Source organism: Erythrolamprus reginae, chromosome 3 (assembly GCF_031021105.1).
Source record: "Erythrolamprus reginae isolate rEryReg1 chromosome 3, rEryReg1.hap1, whole genome shotgun sequence".
Lineage (NCBI taxonomy): Eukaryota > Metazoa > Chordata > Lepidosauria > Squamata > Dipsadidae > Erythrolamprus > Erythrolamprus reginae.
In genome coordinates, this window is record NC_091952.1 from 130,341,229 (window position 1) to 130,356,927 (window position 15,699).

At 41.1% G+C, this 15,699-nt stretch overlaps 1 protein-coding gene across 13 annotated transcripts in view; it reads right to left on the bottom strand.

Annotated features, from left to right (window-relative positions):
• LOC139164474 (torsin-1A-interacting protein 1-like) overlaps nt 1-15,699 on the bottom strand; it is a 34,694-nt gene that overhangs the window by 17,423 nt on the left and 1,572 nt on the right. For 3 of the 13 annotated variants that reach the window (XM_070746630.1, XM_070746636.1, XM_070746631.1), the window contains exons 2-4: nt 12,587-13,174; nt 4,998-5,072; nt 4,435-4,503 (exon numbers count right to left, since the gene is read on the bottom strand). In XM_070746630.1, the coding sequence (XP_070602731.1) occupies nt 4,435-4,503; nt 4,998-5,072; nt 12,587-13,043 (601 nt within the window). In that variant the 5' untranslated portion in view covers nt 13,044-13,174. Of the gene's footprint in view, nt 1-4,434; nt 4,504-4,997; nt 5,094-12,586; nt 13,175-13,269; nt 13,586-15,699 lie in introns of those variants that run through there. The other 10 variants (XM_070746635.1, XM_070746629.1, XM_070746640.1 and 7 more) reach the window with 7 other exon arrangements.

The window sequence follows — 15,699 nt, forward strand, 5'->3', positions numbered from 1 at the left end:
AGATATGGGTCTATAATTTTTAATTTTTACTGGGTCAGTGCCGGATTTGTGTATTAAAGTTGTCAACGATTCTGACCAAGATTTCGGAATTTTACCCTCAAGTCTACATAAGTTAAAAGTTTCTAACATATAATTTCTTACTATTTCATTGTCTATCTTATACCATTCTGCCGGTATAGCATCTGGACCAGTGGCCTTATTGTTTTTCTGTTTTTTAATTATAGTTAGGAGTTCTTCCATTGTTATTGGTCCATCCAACATAGTCTGTTGATCTTCTGTTATTTGTGGTAATTTTGAAGCCTGTAAGTAATTAAAAACCTCATCTTCACTAACAGTGTCTTTGGCATAAAGATCTTTATAAAAATTATAAACAATATCTGCCTTTCCTTCTGTATCATATTTTATTGTACCATCTTTGTCTTCTAATTTTTTTATCAATTTGGATTGACTCTGCTTTCTAAGTTTATATGCTAACCATCTGCCTGGTTTATTTGCATGTTCAAAATAATGTTGTTTTGCTCTTTTAATTTTTTCAGTTATTTGATTTTGTTCTATAATTCTAATTTTATGTTTAATTACATTTATTTCTGTTTTAAAGTCTCTGTTCTTGGTGTGTTGCTGCGATGCAAATTCCAATTGTTTTAATTCATTTATTAATTGTACATACTTTAATTTATTTTCCTTATTGTATTTTGCTGTATAAGATATTGTTAACCCTCTTATATAAGCTTTGAGTGTATCCCATATATTCTGTGGAGTGGTGTCTGGGGTTTTATTAATTTCAAGAAATATTTTTAATTCCTTTTCGATCCAATCCTTATATTTCTTATCATTTAATATATTTCTATTCATCCGCCAAATATTCTGTTTGTTGTTCCTTCTTATATAGACCACTATTGGGTTGTGGTCAGCCCATGTATTAACATCTATCTCTACTTCCCTTATTTGTTCTGCAAGCATTTTTGGTGTCCATACCATGTCTATTCTTGTCCAGATTTTGTGAGGATTAGAATAAAACGTAAATTGTCTTTTATGGGGGTGTCTTTCCCTCCATATATCATTTAACAATAATTCTGTTTTCATTTTTTGGAAAGTACTAGGTAGTAGATTTCTTTTTGTTTTTTTCCTTTTATTGTGACTCCCTCCCCCTGAATGGTCTAATTGCCTATTCACAATAGCATTAAAATCACCTATTATTAATACATTCTCAATAGCTAAATCTATTATTATTTGATGTAAATTTTTATAAAATGTCATTTGGTCTTCGTTGGGAGCATAAATAGAAACAACCACTATAGGTCTAGGTTCAATATCAACTTGTACAATCAGTATTCTACCATCATTATCCTTATATATTTGTTTGGAATTTATAGAGTTCTCTACATACATCACCACACCTCTTTTTTTTTGATCCGCTAATGCAGCATACATTTTTCCAATTTTGGGATTCAACAATAATTTTTGGTTATCTTTTTTGATATGTACTTCTTGTAATATTGCAATTTGAGCATTTTGATTTCTGATTTTAGAGAAGATTTGTTTCCTTTTCCTTGGTTCATTAAGTCCATTAACATTTACCGAAAAGATCTTTAGATCTTTAGTTGTTGTCATTTAGTAGGTTTTTTGGTTTCTCGCTGAGGCTGAACTCTTCTTATAGCACCTTGGTCCTGCTCTATTACTTGAGCAGTGGCCCCCAAAAGTTCTTCTTGTTGGATTGCTAGTATCTCCCCTGGTTGCTGTTGTGCTGGTTGTTGTTGAGCCTCTTGTTGTTTATCTGAAAAGTCCATGTGGCTGATGCCACTATTTTCAAAGAAATACCTAGCTTGTTCTACATTTTCCAGCTTGTATCTTGTAGAACGCCATGTCAGAGAAAGACCTTGTGGGATTAACCAACGATAGGTTATATTTTCTTTGATCAAAATTCTGGTAAGAAACTGGTAATCTCTTCTGCTCTCTCTGACACTTCTTGGAACTTGTTTTAATATTTTTATTTCCACTCCTTGATGTTGGAGTTTGGAATTTCTTGCCCAATGAAGTATGTCATCTCGTAAAGTTTTCCTGGTGAATTTGATATGAATCTCTCTTGGGAGATTGTGGCGACGAATGTAACTATTCGAAGTCCTGTAAACTTCATCAATTTCTTTCACTAGCGCAGCAGGATCCTCCTGGAGTATTCCTCCAATCGTTTCCGCCATAGTCATTTTTAAATCTTCATCTTTTTCCTCTTTCATGTTCTGAAATCGTAGTCCATACGAAGCACGTTGCATCTCCAGCTGAATAATTGATTCATCATGTCTTCTGTGTCTTGCATCAGCTCTCCCTTCAAGATAATCAATTCTTTTTGCATTTTTGTCAGATTTCTCTTCAACCTTTTTCACTCGATCATCACTTTCTTGTAGTGTTTGTTGGATCACCTTTATCTGGTCTTTCACCTCGCCCATATCAGCTTTCAATTGGGCCATCTCCTTTTTAAATTCTGCCAAGTCTGCTTTTATAGCTTCCCTTTGTTGTGTTGCATCCTCTTTTATAGCCTCTCTTTGTTGGGTAGCATTCTCTTGAGATTTAAGAATGAGGTCCTGCATATTGTTTAAAGTTTCTTGTAATGTTGCAAAGTTGGGCTGCGTTGTTTTGAGACTTTGTTTTAAATGACAAGAAAAGGTTTGCCGGAGGCATGCTAAAATAAGAAAGCATGAGGTTTGAAGGTATGAATACTATAAACAATATAAAATAAGAGCAAGAGGTACAATTTATGTATAGAAGGTTATCAAATGACTGAGGCAATTTCGCTAACATCTGACAATGTAAAGGACTTAACTGCAACTTTGGAATATAAATCTGTCTCCGTTCTTTATTATTATTCTTTATTATTATTTTTATTATGCAATTTTCTTTGTTATATGTAAAATTCCCATATCCACAATGGCATCGGGGATCATGCGCAGAGGCAGGGTGCATGGCAGCATCACCATCACTGGTCCTCTAGTCTTAAAATGTGTGTTTTTTCAAAATGGATTTTCTCCTTTAAGGTTAAATAATTTGAGAGTTAGTAAATCTTGTTAATATAATTATGAGAGTTTATAAAGTTTAATAAGTACAAACAGAAATATATATTTTCTAAAGGAAGGAATGGCAAGTAGATTGTTAAAATGATAGCTCTGTTCTAAGAAAAGAACATATCCAATGTTTATATTTAGATATCACTTCTGGATCTTATGCTTGTAATAAAAAAGGTGAAGGTTTTATTTTGGTTTTGCTGATTGATAGGTTTGCTGACATTATTGTCTAAAAGTAAAAAAAATGAGGCTGTAGTGTTACCATATTCCACTATGCTAAAGTCAGAAATCAATGCCTTTTTTCCCTTTTCCCTTATACTTTTTCCTCCCCAATTTCTCATTATTTTCATTTTCTTTATATTTTATTTTCTGATAAACTAATACAAATTTTGTAACTGACAATTCTAATAAGAAAGAAAATGATGTACAGGTAGTCCTTGACTTTTGACTACAATTGAGCCCTAAATTTCTGTTGCTGAGTGAGACATTTGTTAAGTAGGTTTTACCCCATTTCACCACCTTTTTTTGCTGTAGGTTGTTAAGTGAATCACTGCAGTTAATGTTAGTAACAGTTGTCAACTGAATCTGGCTTCCTCACTGATTTTGCTTGTCAAAAGTTGCAAAATGTGATCACAAGATCCTGTGACATAGCAACAGATTAAACCAGTTACCAGCCATCTGAATTTTGATCATGATCATGGGGGCGCTACAAAGGTCATAAGTGTGAAAATGGTCATAATTCACTTTTTCAATGCTGTTGTAACTTTGAATGGTCACTAAATGAAATATTGTAAGTCAAGGACTACCTGTACAGTATGAGGCAAAATAAGGCAGACTATGAAGAAAAAAATCTAAATGTAAATAGAGCTGGACTGTACTCAAAAAGCTGCAAGAGGAATCAAAACTTCATAATTCTTTGCAAGGTGATAAAAATTACTTGTTGAAAATTAGTTATGTCAAGATTATGAAACTGCTGGTTGAAGGAAAAAACCCTGAAATCTAAAATACTTCAAGGCATCATTTTAGGAAATTTTGTATTGGAGTGAAATGAAAGTCAAATTCTCAAACTATTTAAATAGAGCAATATAAAATAAGGTTGGTGGAAACTTGAATAAAAAACTTTTAATAACATGGTTAAACATATTTATGCCATATTTTTTCTTGTTTTACAATATTTATTTATTTTTATTTGTTAAATTTCTATGCCCACCATCTTAGTCAATGATTCTGTGTATCTTAGTTTATTCAATATGATATATACATTTTAAAATACTCAAGAATTATCTTTGGAAACATTTATCAAATTGAAAGAGAACCTAAATAATTGTACCCTTTAAATGACAGAACTTTTTTTTGTTAAATTGCCACAGGTTTTATTTACCTTCTCTTGAAGCCCTGATAGGTGGCCGATTGAGAATGATACCCGACATTTTGATGTTATCTGTATTTTCTGTCAAAGACAGGAGGGATAAATGAAACCATGTCCCACAGGTCCCCTTTTCACCAAAAACAGGCCTGTTTTTTGCTTGTCTAAGAGGGTCCTGAATCACTTATAAAATAATAAAGATTTTTTTTTAATCTAAAAAAATGCAAGAACATGTCAGACTGAAGATACCATCAGAAAAAAACATCCAGTATCTTCTATTATCATTAATCTAGTATCTCTTCCCTTCAATAACAATAAGAAAATGGATCTAAATTACCTCTTTTTAAGGATATGCAACATGTGTAAGATAAGTAACATTTTTCCAGATTTTACCCACAATTCATCTTTGTCCTCACAACTCAGTATGTTCAATATTAGAAAATGAAATTGAAACTGATCTTTATACAGATAATTCTCAAACTACGACCACATTTGAATCCAAGATTTTTGTTCCTAAGTGAGATGTCTGTCACATCATTAACAAAATGTTCATTATCATAAAGAAAATCTAAGATTACCTCTCTGTGTCTGCATTTCGCCATTAAAATTTTTGTTGGACGCTCTGTTTCTGGCTTCACTTGAGGAACATTCTTCTAAATATAGAGGGGGAAATCCTTTATAAATAGAGCATAAACAAGCAAACATCCAGATATTATTTCTAGAAGTGACTGTAATACCACTCCTAGTCTTATGAAATACTGTATGCATAGGTGCCTCAGTATCTCTGGACACCTCTTATGATTTTTGCTACCAATGCCTCACTTTTTATATTTCAGAAATGTTTAAAAGAGAACCTGCATATACCGTATATACTCGAGTATAAGCCGAGTTTTTCAGCCCCAAAAATGGGCTGAAAAACCCGACCTCGGCTTATACTCGGGTCACCACAAGAGGGCGCCGGATCACCACAAGAGGGCGCACCGCGGGAGCCTGTCAGACATTGCTGGCTTGGGCGGGTGTGGGAAAGGGCAAAGTGCGGCGGCAAAGGGCGCTCCAACCGAAGCGGCTGTGGCAAGAGTGGGGCAGTTGCCTCCTCCCCAGCTCTAGCAAAGATGCCAGCCCTTTGCCTTTGCTCTTAGAGCTGGAGCTTCTGCCTTCTTGCAGGTGCCTTCCCTTCCCTGGCTCCAGCAAAGGTGCCAGCCAACTGCTCCGATGGCGTGCGAGAGGGGGAAAAGGCGATGGTGAGGTCGGGGGGTGGATTCCTGCTTCACGAGTCCCCCCCCCCACCTTGCCGGCTTCCCCTCTCCTTTTTCCCCTCGCACGCCATCGGGGTAGTCGCGGGGAAGAAGAGAGAGAGGCTGCCTGCATGCGCCCTTTCTCTCTCTCCCCCCACACCTTGCCGGCTTCCCCTCGCCTTTTCCCCCTCGCACGCCATCGGGGCAGTCGCGGGGAAGAAGAGAGAGAGGGTGCCTGCATGCGCCCTTTCTCTCTCTCCCCCCACTCCTTGCCGGCTTCCCCTCGCCTTTTCCCCCTCGCACGCCATCGGGGCAGTCGCGGGGAAGAAGAGAGAGAGGGTGCCTGCATGCGCCCTTTCTCTCTCCCCCCCCACTCCTTGCCGGCTTCCCCTCGCCTTTTCCCCCTTGCACGCCATCGGGGCAGTCGCGGGGAAGAAGAGAGAGAGGGTGCCTGCATGCGCCCTTTCTCTCTCCCCCACTCCACCTCGCCGGCTTCCCCTCGCCTTTTTCTCCTCGCCCGCAGCTGCCCTACCCTTCCCACAGCCGCGTCACTTGGAGCCCCCTTTTACATCCCTCTTGGAGCTCCTGTCGGCATCTTGCAGCTGCCTTCCCTTCTCCGGGTCCAGCAAAGTTGCCAGCCAATGCTCCGACGGCGTGCGAGAGGGGAAAAGACGATGCGAAGCTGGTGAGGTCGGGGGGGGACTCATGAAGCAGGAATCCCCCCCCCCGACTTCCCATCGTCTTTTCCCCTCTCGCACGCCGTCGGAGCAGTTGGCTGGCAACTTTGCTGGACCCGGGGAAGGGAAGGCAGCTGCAAGATGCCGACAGGAGCTCCAAGAGGGATGTAAAAGGGGGCTCCGGGTGACGCGGCTGTGGGAAGGGTAGGGCAGCTGCCTTCCCCGGGTCCAGCAAAGTTGCCAGCCAACTGCTCCGACGGCGTGCGAGAGGGGAAAAGACAATGGGAAGTCGGGGGGGGATTCCTGCTTCATGAGTCTCCCCCCCCCTGACCTCAACAGCTTCGCATCGTCTGTTCCTCTCTCGCACGCCGTCGGAGCAGTTGGCTGGCAACTTTGCCCTACCCTTCCCACAGCCGCGTCACTCGGAGCCCCCTTTTACATCCCTCTTGGAGCTCCTGTCGGCATCTTGCAGCTGCCTTCCCTTCCCCGGGTCCAGCAAAGTTGCCAGCTTGTACAATTACTGCACTAATTCCCTGATTAGATTTTGAGGTAAGTTCTCTCTCTGCTTTTTTTCAAAGTCTCCTTTCTATAGAACTTTGATAAAGTTCCCCCCTCCCTCCCCCCTCTCTCTCAAGAGACACAGAGAGCGAGGCAGAGAGAGAGAGAGAGAGAAGGAAGAAGGGTAGAAGAAAAAGAAAAAGGAATTGAGTACTTTTTAAGGGCTTCGTTGGATTCATTCTGTAGATTTGTTATGGTACAAGCAATATACAATCGTACTAATTTTAGCCTGCCAGTAGATTGTAAAAATAAGATATATTATGCTGCTTTCTTCTACCCCATAGAGATTCATGAATACTTAAGATGTTTAGCATTTCTGTACTCACTTAGCATTAAGTTTTAGTGTTAAAATAATATTAATATTTACCTCTTGGATTTAAATCTATTGTTATTTCTGTGTGGATTTACCTCAGAATAAGTCTCAGTTTTTTGGGAACTTGCTGATAGATATGCTTAAAACTGCAGTCCATCTGTGCAGTTGCCTGTAAGTAAGTCCTATTGAAATCTGTAAGGCTTAACTCAGAATAAAGAGTTGATTTAATATGCAATCCTGTACATAAATTTACTCAGTAATTAACTTGGCTGCATGGCTTGGGGTAGTTTGGTAGAATGTTATGCAATTTTTATGTCTCTGAAAATCTTTTATTCTTAGATGGGAAAAAGAATTTTGTGAAATTATTGTGCAATTTGAATTTGAAAAAAATATTGTTTTGTTCTTCTCTCTACTTTATCATTGGATTATAGAGAGAAAAATTAAGTCTCTAAAATCCTGTTTTGAGGGATTTTGACTCAGGTTTTAGCTTGGTTGCTGATTGAACTACTTTTTTTACTTTTTAATTTATTTAATTTTATTTAATTTATTGTAAATATCAGATTGCTTTTATTTACCCACTTTGAAATAAATATTGTTTACCCTCTTTAAAATAAATATTCTAAAACATTTAATCTACTGATGTCTCATTTAATGTAATTTTATTGGTTTCCATTTTTATAAGTTACCAGTAACCACTGCATTTTCTAACCTCGGCTTATACTCGGGTCAATAAGTTTTCCCAGTTTTTGTGCCAAAAATTGGTGCCTCGGCTTATACTCGGGTTGGCTTATACTCGAGTATATACGGTAAGTGTGATATGAAGTAAAAGATTCCAAATTCTTGGTCTTTTGCATTCTGAATGAATGCCAGTATATCCAAAGAAGCCATTTTATATACAACTAAGCCTCTTGCAGAAACCATCTTTGAACATGCTCTGAAAAAGTTTGTAGGACCCCTTGAAAAATTAGTTCATGGTTCACAATATAAAAAATAGTTTCTATACTTCAGAAAAGTTTTTAAAAAAACTTTCAAAACAAAATAATGATTTCCTCACAATAACTTCTTTGGTACAACCTCTTGTTAGTTATTTAATTCTGGTCCAATATAATAGTTCATTCCCTTTTGCACTGAAAAAAACTGATGAAAATTGAGAAGGCACATCTGTTTCTCCAGGCTTTTTAGCAAATTGCATTGCAGCAAATCTCAACAATTTAACAAAATGCAACCTGTACAATATCATCTCAGGGATATTGTTTCATTAAAAAACAATCAAGATGTGTTTAAAAAAATGATAGATATTCCTTAGTCATCTTTTTTCTCTCAAGTAAATTAATTCCACTAAAAATCAAGTCTCTCCTACCTGAACAATTAAACAATGCATACTGTTGTATAGGAGATATGCATTCTATAGGACAGTTCATATAGGTGAGTAAAATCCAAGGGCATGGGGTTGGTTACCACCAGTGCGGTGATGATACTCAGCTGTACATTTCCACCCCGTGTCCACTCAATTAAGCAGTGGAAGTAATGTGCCGGTGTCTGGAGGCTGTCAGGGTCTGGATGGGTGCCAACAGGCTCAAGCTCAATCCAAACAAGACGAAGTGGCTGTGGATACTGCCTCCCAAGGACATGTCCATCTGTCTGTCCATTAACCTGGGGGAGGGGGGAATTACTGACCCCCTCAGAGTCCACAACTTGGGCATCCTCTCGATCCACAGCTGACTTTAAAACACCATCTTTTGGCTGTGGCGAGGGGGGGCATTTGCCCAGGTTCGCCTGTTATACCAGTTGCGGCTCTATCTGGACAGGGAGTCTTTGCTCACGGTCACACATGTCCTTTTCACCTGGAGGTTTAACTACTTCAATGCTCTCTACATGGGGCTACCTTTGAAGAGTGTTTGGAAACTTCAAATCGTCCAAAATGCAACCGCACAAGAGGTTATGGGCCTTCCAAGGCATACCCATATCTCACCATCACTCTGCGGACTGCATTGGCTGCTGATTAGTTTCCGGACACAATTCAAAGTGTTGGTCATGACCTACAAAACCCTACATAGCATCGGACCAGATTACCTCCAAAACCGCCTTCTGTCACACGAATCCCAGAGTTGGCCTCCTCAGGGTCCCATCAACCAGACAATGTTGATTGACGGGATCTAGGCTAAGAGCCTTCTCTGTGGGGGCCCTGGCCTTCTGGAATCAGCTCCCTCCCCAGAGATTCACACTGCCCCCACTCTCCTTACCTTCCAAAAAAGTTTGAAGACTTATCTATGTCGCCAGGCCTGGAGTCATTAGATCTTCCAACGAGTGTTTTAGTGTGTTTCACAGAGTGAATGGTAATGAATAGTGATGGGTGAACCGAACTTGTATAGTATAGAACTTGTATAGTTCGGGTCCGTACCGAACCCGAACCCAGACTTTTTAAAAAGTCTGTGTTCAGGTTCCATGTTTGCTCGAACACTGCGGTAGGCGATAGGTGGAGGTAGGGAGGGCTCTGACTCAGCGAAGCTGGCTGAGGAACTCTGGGAGTTGAAGTTCACAAAGTCTTAAAGTGAGGTTGGCTAGTTAAGGAACTCTGGGAGTTGAAGTCCACCCAGGCGCTCTTTGGAAAGGGGAGGGGGGGCAGCGGCAAGCAGAGGGGAATCCCCACTACTTCTCCCAGCCTCTGCGCCGCCGCCCGGCTGTCATCTTCTGAGAAGAGGAGGAGGAGCTGGACGCCGCTGGCGACGGAGGAAGGCGAACGCCAGGGAACTGTCGGCGAGGCAGGAGGCGGGAGACAGGAGGAGGACTTTAAAAGGGCGGAGGAAATCCAGACCATTGGTGCACAAAGAGGGAGGGGAGGTGTGGATTTCCCACAGGTGTGTGTTTCCAGCTGGTGGCTTTCAAAGGGTGTGTGTGTGTGAGAGAGAGATAGTGTGTGTGTGAGAGAGTGTTGTGTGAAAGTGTGTGTGTGTGTGTATGAGAGAGAGAGAGAAAAAAAAAGTTGTGTGAGAGAAAGTGCATGTGTGTTTGTGTGTAGGTGTGTGTGGGAGAGAGACCACGCAGGAAGGCTGGCAGGCAACGGGCATCGTCCCCCCTTTTTTTCACCTGCTGCATGCCTTCTTCCATCGCTCCTCGCCGGGGAAAGGGGGAGGAGAAAGGCAGGCAGGAACCAAAGCCGGAGCAGCGTCTCCTCCTCCTCCTCCTCCCAATGGAATCGGCCACATTGCCAAGCAAGCTGATGGGTCCACGTTGCCAAACAAGCTGACGGCCCCGGCCAATATGGAGTCTCCATGATGTCAAAACTCAGCCGCCAAGTTCAGCTGATCCCGCCGAACCCGAACTTCGTTGGGTTCGACCAATGCTAGTAATGAATGCTTTTAATTATGTTAGAACTTTTAGGTTTTGTAATTATATTAATTGAATTCAGATGTACTGTTATGTTTTCTTTGATATGTTATCAGCTGCCCTGAGTCCTCAGAGAAGGGCGGCATACAAATCAAATAAAAAAATTGCTATTTTTATATTTTTCTTAAATCAATGAAAGCTTCTTAAAAGTACAGTTGTATCTCTATTTAAGAACTTAATCCGCTCCGTGATCAGGTTCTTAAGAGAAATGTTTGTAAGTTGAAGCAATTTTTCCCATAGGAATCAATGTAAAAGCAGATAATGTGTGCAAACCCATTAGGAAAGAAATAAAAGCTCAGAATTTGGGTGGGAAGAGCAGGAAGAAGAAGAGGAGGAGGACAATCGTTGCCGAAGGAAGGTGAGGTGAGGGGAATCAAAAAATTCCAAAACTTTAAGGCTTAAAAAAAAAGAGGGACTAAGAGGCAGCAAGAAGGAGCATGCGCCTCCCATACACCCGGCGCGAAGCTGCCTCCCGTACACTGTGCCAGAGAAACCCAAGTGGGCAAAGGGGGAAACCCCTGCTCCTTTGACCGAAACGTGGCAACAGCTGCTGCTGCTACCTGCTCCCTCTTCCTTCCCATGCTGAAGGGCTCCCCTCTCCTCTCACTCGCTCACTTTGTAGCCGGCACCTTTCTTTCACTGTGGTGACCCCCGGTTTGGTTGAAGCCGAGTTGATCCGGCTGGGGCAAAGCGCCCCCATTTGCCTTTCCGCGCCCATATGCTCCTGGAGGCAAACTCGTGCCAGGTGTATGGGAGGCAGCGCGAGGGAGTCACCACAGCGAAGTGATTTATTCTCTCTCCAAGTGCCTAGAGAAAGGAAAATGCTCTGTTTGCTCTAAACTGCCCGGAGCGAAGGGAGCATTTCTTTTCTCTGGGCGCTGGCAGAGGTTTATTCCCTCTCCAAGCGCCCAGAGAAAGGAAAATGCTTCATTCGCCTTGGACTGCCAAAGCCTCCTTAAGTGCCACCGAAAGGCTCCTCTGGCAGCCCAGAAAAGCCCGAGATGGCCAGGATTAAAGGAAACTGGCCAGGCCTTTGTGCCGCTCTCAAATTTCCTGAGAAATTTTTCCGGGCTCAGGTTCTTAAGTAGAAAATGGTTCTTAAGAGGCAAAAAAACCCTTGAACACCCGGTTCTTATCTAGAAAAGTTCTTAAGTAGAGGCACTCTTAGGTAGAGGTACCACTGTAATTTCTAAAAAAGCAGAACGATTATATATCAGTTCTGCAATAAACTGAGTCACAAGATTTAGCTTGCATTTTCGATTCCTCTAAAGGGAGGATGGAAGTAAGTAAACTGCCCTGCAGTTCTCTTTAGCTCACTCACTCTCACACTGTTAAAATGCAAGCTTTTTATACACTGGGGAAACTGAGCATCACTGTTTTCAGCAGATGGCAGCATCTGGCCAGGGATACCTTTCTAAGGCTGTCTGGCCTGCATTACTTGGATTGGAGGTCACCCAGAAAATACAGGTAATCTTCAACTTACAACAATTCATTTATTGACCGTTCAAAGTTACAACTGCATTGAAAAAAGGGACCATCATTCTTCACACTTAGGACTGTTGCAACATTCTTGTAATCACATGATCAAAAATTAGACGCTTGGCCACTGGCTCACATTTATGACGGTTGCAGTGTCGCAGGGTCCTGTGGGATCAATCACCTTTTCAAATGTTCTGACTAGCAATGGAGGAGCTAGATTCATTTAACAATCACAGTGATTCCCTTAACAATTGTCTCACTTAGCAACAGAAATGGGGGTTGGTTCCAATTTGGTCGTAAGTCGAGGACCACCTATAGAGGGGAGTAGACTTGAGAAATCGAATCTTTTCCTAAAAAGAAGGAGTTTAGCAATAGTATCAAAATGCCACTTTATTAACAGTATCCAAATAAAGCGAGCGTCGAAGTCACCAGCAGTCTGGACTGACTCGAAGGTGATTAGCCACGGACTGGCATCAGTGAGCGAGCCGGGCGTGGAAAAGACAGCGCTGGTTTCTTACCTTTGGGAGATCCAGCTAGTAGCTCCTCTCTGGGGTGCTGCTGCTCGGTCCTTGCTTCCTTCTCGGCCGGCCATTCCGGTTGGAACCTCGCGCTACGTTCTTCTTCCTCTTCTTTTGCAGCCGCCGCTGCGTCTTTTTCATCCTTCAAAGCCTTCCTCGTAAGCCGTCTTCCCGACATATCGAAGCCGTGAGGCCTCGGCGTAGTCCCCGCGGCCGAGTGCTCGACAACTTCCTCAGAAAACCTCACTTCCCGCCGACGATCACCGCGATGGCTTCCGCCGCTGCTTTGGGAGATGGAGGTGCCCGTTCGAAAGCTGCCGCTGCCGCCATTTTGCGAGGCGGTTCTCCTCAGAGGCTGCCGGGGCGTCACGTGCCACAGGAACCGCCTCCCCTCGTCTCCGCCCACCTCTCTCTGGCTGGGGGAATCCGAGGGGGCTGTTAACTTTCCACCGGGCATAGTTGTCTCTCTCTCTCCGGTCCTTCTAACGTCACCAATCCTTTCGGGGTGGTTTTTCTATTGCCAATGTCGCAGTCTCCTCTTTCTTTTTAATCGGTTTCCACCAATCAATTTTCATTGTACGCTGCAAGCTGAAAAGAGAAATGAAAGCCAATATTGTAGTGGATTTTAATCCTTCGCACTTGTTCCCTTGTTCTCCTTCTCAACTGTTCCTACTTTTTTTTACCCCCTTATTTGTCGTCCTCTTCCCCTGTAATATCATCTTAGCAGGAGCAAAGCGGTCGATTTAATCCTTTCCCTTGGTGAAAGTTAACTTGATCCTCTTCAAGGTCCTATATTTTTGACGGACAGCCACTCCTGGCCCTGTCAACTGTGCTTTTTCCTTTTCCGAGGAGAACAACAAATAGATAGCACACCAACAAAAAAGAATTAGACCTCTCTAATGAGTTAGCTCGAGAAAAAGGGTTGCCTCGAAAACTAAGCCCAGATAAAGATCCCACACAGTACCTAGTCCACAACCGGCAAGTAAGCAGTATTGGCTCAGCCCAGTATCTGCTTTAAAAAGTAAATAGGTCACCGGGAGGGGACAAATTTTAAAGTAACCTCACGATTGATTCAACCAAAGCATATAAATAAATACTTTAATTCTGCCTCTTTGCATACCTCTGTTGATAAGGGCAACTTTTTTAAGAAAACAATATTTTGGAAACTGCCATTTCCAAAGAAAGCTGCTGCAATTGAAACTCAAGGAATAAAGAACTACACATTGTTGTCTGTTAATGCTACTACATAAACACGGAATGAGAATACTGTGGTCTGCACTAGCAATTGGCTAACTTTGTGGAGGCTGATATTCATCCTTTTATTACAGGGAGACAAGCAGGGAATTGAACAAGAAACAAGAAAAAGGCAATGACAAACAATTTTGGGGCCAAAATACCTCCATCAATGTGTCTAGGTAGTATCCAGGAATCAATACCAACTTAACTGGACTTTTCTTTAAACTGTTAGGTACTTTTAACTTCAGTAGGTTTGTTATGCAGCAATCCTTGAATGCTCAGGGTCTCAGTATTTTTTAAATTCCACAGATGTGTGCTGGACAATGCAATCATTTTTCTAAAATAATAAATATTTGATAACATACCCATCTCAGATAGTGCTATAACACACTGAAATGATAGCTTTATTCAATAGTACCTGTTTTGATTACTATGAGATTCAGCATTAGAAAAACTGAGACCAAGCTAAATATTTAGCATGTTATGGTAGCACTGAAATTCCCTGTAAACTCAATTTGAATGTAAGTGTTGCTAAATAAATTCTGAATTTATTAATTCAAATAATAATTTGAATTAATTATTCAAATAAATTACCCCTTCAAAAGGCTGCCTAGAAATGTGTAATTGAAGTCAATTTTTATTACAGTTAGAAACCAACATTGCAAATAAAAGCATTAAAAAATAAATGACAGATTAATATATACCGATGATTTCAGTAGGCAGTTAGTGTCTGCGTACAGCATAACAGAAACTAGTCACATTCAGAAAAACTACCGTACTTCATATTGATATGATAACAGCAGTTGCACAAGAAAGAGATCCGTATTTCCTGGATATTTTATTAGGTAAGCTGTTATAAATTGAGTCCATGACTCCCTATAGAAGATACAGTACTATAGCTGATGTGAGCTATTGTTTCAATTGCCCTCTTTCCTCAGCTCACGGGATTTTTTTTTTTTTGTATTGGCCCTCCAAAAGTGCTGTGGGAAGTGTAAGCGTGTAGCGTGTAAGGTTAATGCCCATTTTAATCCCATTTTGGGGATGGTTATTCAATATACATTGGTTATTCAATATAAATACCCCACTCGGTGATGGGTTGCAAATCCAATTGCTACTGGTTTGTGTGTGTGCTCATGTCCGTGTGTGATGCTTCTTCATGCACAGAAATGTCCAGGGTGAGTGGGCAGAACCTCCTGCCACCACTACTACTGGTTTGTAGAACTGGGCCATACCGGTAACAATCTACTGCTTGAAAAGAAGCAGTTTGACTGCTCAAATAAAGTTTCTTGAGAAGAAGAGTCCAATCTTGTTGGATTTCCAAATCTTTAGTATGCTGCTTAAGTGCACAAGATGGTTATCTTTTTCCATACCTCCAAGGTGATAACTTGATAATAGCTTAATATAAAGTCATTATGAATATAAAAATAATGGAATTCTTTAAATAGGGAATGCCCCCTCTTTTTAAGGGAGCAACCACAAAGGCAATAATTTCTATAGGAAAGAATCCCATTCATAAGAAAAGGCCTCAAATAATGTTTTTAACAGCAAGCCATGAATTGATCAAATTATGTAAACAAGCCAGCAATTCATTAATCTATTGGATTGTCTAAACTCCCCCTCTTTTTGCTGGCTTCTTGCAAAACTGACAAACCAGAGACATGGAGAAGGAAACTCCTGGCAATGATAGGATTAGGAAGATTCTGCTATCTTGTATTAAATACAATAAATGTAAATTTGTACCAAAAGGGATAAAGATAGTCAACCAAATGTAAACTTCAACCATTTGGGGGGGAGGTGTCACAAATATTGACATGTTGTAAACAACAAAGAAATGTTTTGTATAATGATCTGAGCTATCTTTTACTTACAGCACTTAA